Below are 5,043 nucleotides of genomic sequence, written 5' to 3' on the forward strand. Positions count from 1 at the left end.
TCTATCTCTACCCCCCCCAAAAAAAAATATTCTGAAGGACGCACACTGACCTTGGCTAAAACAAAGAATGCTAACTAAAGGTAATCGCAGAAGATGGCTGGAACTTATCACGGCTTGTGTACATTCTCTAGTTACTTCCTTCTCCTCAGTTAGAGATCGCCCACCATGCTCTGCTCCACATCACCGGTGGGCGGAGCTACAGCTCTCCTATGATGAACTGATATTTACTCTCAATAGTCTTTCGTACATACAATCTCCTAAAGGCTTCTAATTTCCATCACACCGAAACTGCAAACCAGCATAACAACCTGTAAACATTGTATAATATTAGCTCTTGATAGCAAGATCAATCCACTTCGATTGAAATAACACGTCTAAAATGGCACTCTCAATAATAAATATAACATTCACAAAACAACCAGAAACGCACAAGTCAATATACAGTAGATACAACTATACGTATAATCTTTACAAAAACCCAGAAGAAATCAGGAAAATGCTCTCCTTTATACGGTGCACCAAACATCACACATGTTGAAATGTGTAATATATTCAATATGTGCATTACATTAGAATGACTGTGTACAGTGGGTATAGAAAGTCTCCACCCCCTTTCAAAATGTTCACTTTTGTTGCCTGACAGCCTGAAATGAAAACACATTAAATCAGACTTTTTACGGCTTTATTTACACACAGTAACCCACAATATCCAAGTGAAAAACAATATCTAAAAATCTCTGAAAATGTATTACAATTAAAACAGTAAAATACCCTATTTGGATAAGTGAACACCCTCCCTTAGAATTGCAATAGCAAACTTGCTGAGGGATAACCAACCACCTTCCAGATAAAAAATCAAGCTAATTGGCTTCCATCTGTGATCAATTGTAGTGACTTTGATTAGTTCAGAATAAAAGCAGTTGTTCATAGAGGACTCTACTGCTTAGCAGTGCAATTCAAAGCAAATAATCCACTATGGGCGGAAAGGTACTTTCAAAAGATCTACGAGATAAAGTTGTGCAAAGGCACAAGTCAGGGGATGGATATAAAAAGATTTTAAAGGCTTTGTTTATCCCTCGGAGCACAGTTAAGACCATTATTAAGAAGTGGAAGGCGTATGGCACCACCCAGACCCTGCATAGATCAGGCCGTCCCTCCAAACTGGATGACCGGGCAAGGAGGAGACCGATCAGAGAGGCTACCAAGAAGCCAATGGCTACTTTGAAGGCGCTTCAGGCCTTTATGGCAAAGACTGGTCAGTGTATGCATGTGACCACAATATCACAAGGGCTCCACAAATCTGGTCTCTATGGGAGGGTGGCAAGAAAATAAACACTCCTCAAAAAAGTCTACATCAAGTCTCGTTTGAGCTCTGCCAAAAAGCACATTGTAGATTCCGAGGCCAAGTGGCAAAAGGTGCTGTGGTCAGATGACACCAACAGTGAACTTTTTGGCCTGAACGCAAAACGATATGTCTGGCAAAAACCCAATACATCTTTCCACCCAAAGAACACCATGCCTACAGTAAAGGATGGCGGTGGCAGCATCCTGTTGTGGGGGTGTTTCTCTTCAGCAGGGACTGGAGCACTTGTCAGGATAGAAGGGAAAATGGACAGTGCAAAATACCGACAGATTCTTGAGGAGAACCTGCAGCCCTCTGACAGGAAGTTGAAAAAGGGAAGATGGTTCACGTTTCAGCATGACAATGACCCAAAGCACACCGCCAAAGCAACCGTACAGTGGCTGAAGGACAAGAAGGTGAATGTCCTTGAGTGACCTAGTCAGAGCCCCAACCCTAAATCCCATCGAGAATCTGTGGAATGACTTGAAGAGTGCAGTCCATGAGCGGTCACCAAGCAATTTGACTGAGCTTGAACAATTCTGCAAGGAAGAATGGGAAAATATTGCAGTCTAGGTGTGCAAAGTTAGTAGAGACGTATTCAAAGAGACTCATGGCCGTAATTCAAGCAAAAGGTGGTTCCACCAAGTATTAACTCAGGGGTGTTCAGTTATCCAAATAGGGTATTTTACTCTTTACATTTGTATAAATTTTCAGAGTTTATGAGATTATTATTTTTCTCACTTTGATATTGTGGGTTACTGTGTATAAATAAAGCCGGAAAAAGTCTGATTTAATGTGTTTTCATTTCAGGCTGTCAGGCAACAAAAGGTGAACATTTTTGAAAGGGGACTTTCTATACCAACTCTACATCAGGGTTTCCCGAACTCGGTTCTGGGGCCCCCACTGGGTGCACATTTAGTTTTTAATACCATATGGGCCACATTTGCTAAACATATCTGCTGTACAAAAAGTCATTTTGGATAAAAGGGTCTGCTGCTGAATGCCCAAATATGCATATTCTATATTCCACACCACATCATGTCATCTTGCTGTTGATGGCCGGGTTCTGTCCGCACCAGTACAGCTTATCCTCCCCTCTCTTCTTCCTCCACTGACACATCAACAGCATCTTAAAGGTCTTCTGAAATGTCTTATTACACAATGCATAACACATGGGGTTGATGGTGCTGTTGACATAGCACAGCCAGTAGCCCAGGTGCCAGAGGGACACAGGGATACAGTCAGAACAGAAGGTGGAGATGAGCACCATGATGTTGTACGGCGTCCATGTTAGGATGAAGGCCAGGAGGATGGCACTGAGGGTCTGGGCAGCCTTCTTCTCCTTGATGAGGACCATCCTCTTCCTCTTGGTGATCTGGCTCTTCAGGGAGGGGTCCATGGGCTTGGGGGTGGGGGTGGTGGTGGTGGTGGAGGAGGATGGAGAGGAGTTCTGGTGGTGGTTCTGACCTATAAGGTCAGACTCAGAGGGACATGGAGGAGCTGTTTTGGGGTCTGTGTTGTTGGTGGTTTTGTCATTCTGAGGAGGGCTGCTGGTATCCTTCGAGATCAATTTGAACTTGTAGGAGATTCCCTTCTTGCTGGGTTTTTTCGGCGGTGGGGTGGCGGTCGGGAAATACTTGCCTTCTTCGTTATCACCGTAATCGGCGGCCGTCTGTCCGTTCTCTGTCTGACTTTGAACTTTACCTTTGGATGACCCCTGAGAGGTTGCCGCGGAAACGGAATGGTGAGTCTCCTCGGACGAGGTGTAGCTGTTGAAGGAGGTGATCTGGTCGGCTCGGGCCCAGGCCAGCTCATCCGACCGAGTTGTGGTCTTGGTGACGTTGCTCTGGTTGGACGAGGACCACGAGGCCTGGTTCCTCCTGTCCCTCCTGTCGTTGCTTGAGCCGAAACAGGACTGTAACAGAACCGTTTTCTGGGGTTTATTAGCAGTCTCTGGGTGATCAGATGTGGTGAGGCCCTGCAGCTCAGCCAGGTCCTTGGTGCGTTTCTCTGTCTCCTTGTAGATCCTACTGTAGAGGAGGGTCATGATGGAGACGGGGATATAGAACGCAGCGATGGCCGTGCCGAACGTGATCACCGGCTCAGAGAAGAACTGGATCTGGCACTGGTCCGCCGGAACTGTCCTCTCGCCCGCAAAGTACTGCCAGCACAGGATCGGCGGCACCCAGAGGACAAATGAGACCAACCACGCTAAGCCAATCATAATAGCTGCTCTCTTTGGTGTCCTCTTGGCCCTATAGGTCAGCGGCCTTGTGATGGAGAAATATCTGTCGAAACTGATGACTAACAAGTTCATAACGGAGGCATTGCTGGCCACGTAATCCAGGGCTAACCAGAGGTCACAGGCTAGGTTCCCTAAGGACCAATAGCCCATTAGGATGTATGAGGTGTATAAGTTCATGGACACGGCTCCTATTATGAGGTCAGCGAAGGCTAAGCTGAGAAGGTAGTAGTTGTTGACTGTCTTTAGTTGACTGTTGACCTTGAACGACAGCATCACCAGAACATTGCCTACGACTGTTATCAGGCTGACGATGGCCGATACGGTCGCTATGGTGATGACCTCCCATAGGTTGTGTGGGACAGGCTGAATGTCTGATGTGTTGCCATCAAATGTTGAGTTTTGGATCTGGAGGTCCTCGACGTCCATTTTGTTGGTTCAGTGGCTGTCTAGCTATGTTACAGTGAGGAGATAGATAGGGAATTGTCTCTCTGTGGCTCCCCTGAAAGAAAAGAAAATACAAGGATAAGACACAATCTACTGTACATGTCGGTGGATCTTTCCAAATCAGTTTTGTAATTTGTCATATGATAAATGTTGATGACTGAAGTTTTCTGTTTGGTTTTAAGTATTTAAACATTCATTTGTCATTCATATTTTTCATATCTTGGAGTCATTACATTTTGTGGTCATTATTAATATGGGTTCGATCCCCGGGACCACCCATACACAAAAATGTATGCACGCATGACTGTAAGTCGCTTTGGATAAAAGCGTCTGCTAAATGGCATATTATTATTTATTGTCAGGCGGAACCAATGACGCAGCCTGTTGAACGTTGCCTTTTCTCGGAGGACGATATTACATGTAACATCTATAGCTTTGTATTGGTGTTACGCTCTAAACAGTACAATGCTCATTAGATAGCGATGGAGGGAAAACCGAACAGGGGTCGTCAAACAAGCTGGAAGAGAGGTGGAGGTGGAAGTGGAGGTGTAGGTGGCGGGGGAAGTGGCGGGGGAAGTGACAGCGGGAACTCGGGTGGTGAGCACAGGGTCCGGGGAAGAGGACGATATGGAACTGGAAGGGGAAAAAGGGATCATTATCGAGGCCGTGGCCGTGGCTGTCAACCTACCCCATCATTTGGAAGGGTGAGGAGCTGGTTAAAGTTCGGTCTAGCACACTCAAATAGCTGTTTATTAGCATCAGTTTATTAGCTATCTTAGTTAGCTGATATGTTGAACATCTCCGAAAAGTCTTTGAACAAAAATTGTCTAGCTATCGATCCAAGTGAAAGACGCATCATTGGAAGTAGTGGTGGGGAGTCTACTCCAACATAATCGATTCCTCAACTCCCATTTCTGGGTGTCTGGACCCCTAAGATTCTGTATTTTAGCACCATGGAAACTATACTGAACAGAAATATAAACGCAACAATTTCAAAGATTTTACTGAGTTA

The 5,043-nt window shown here is 45.3% G+C and overlaps 1 protein-coding gene across 1 annotated transcript; it reads right to left on the reverse strand.

Moving 5' to 3' along the window:
* Nucleotides 1–2,378: 2,378 nt before the first annotated feature.
* On the reverse strand, nucleotides 2,379–4,013 carry LOC311114841 (muscarinic acetylcholine receptor M5-like; the record flags this gene model as incomplete). Its single annotated transcript, XM_084190069.1, has 1 exon — nucleotides 2,379–4,013. The coding sequence occupies one exon, from the start codon at nucleotides 4,011–4,013 to the stop codon at nucleotides 2,379–2,381; it is 1,635 nt and encodes a 544-aa protein (XP_084046195.1).
* Between the last annotated feature and the right edge of the window lie 1,030 nt (nucleotides 4,014–5,043).

Source organism: Coregonus lavaretus, assembly GCF_964263955.1.
Source record: "Coregonus lavaretus genome assembly, contig: HAP1_SCAFFOLD_424, whole genome shotgun sequence".
Classification (NCBI taxonomy): Eukaryota; Metazoa; Chordata; class Actinopteri; order Salmoniformes; family Salmonidae; genus Coregonus; species Coregonus lavaretus.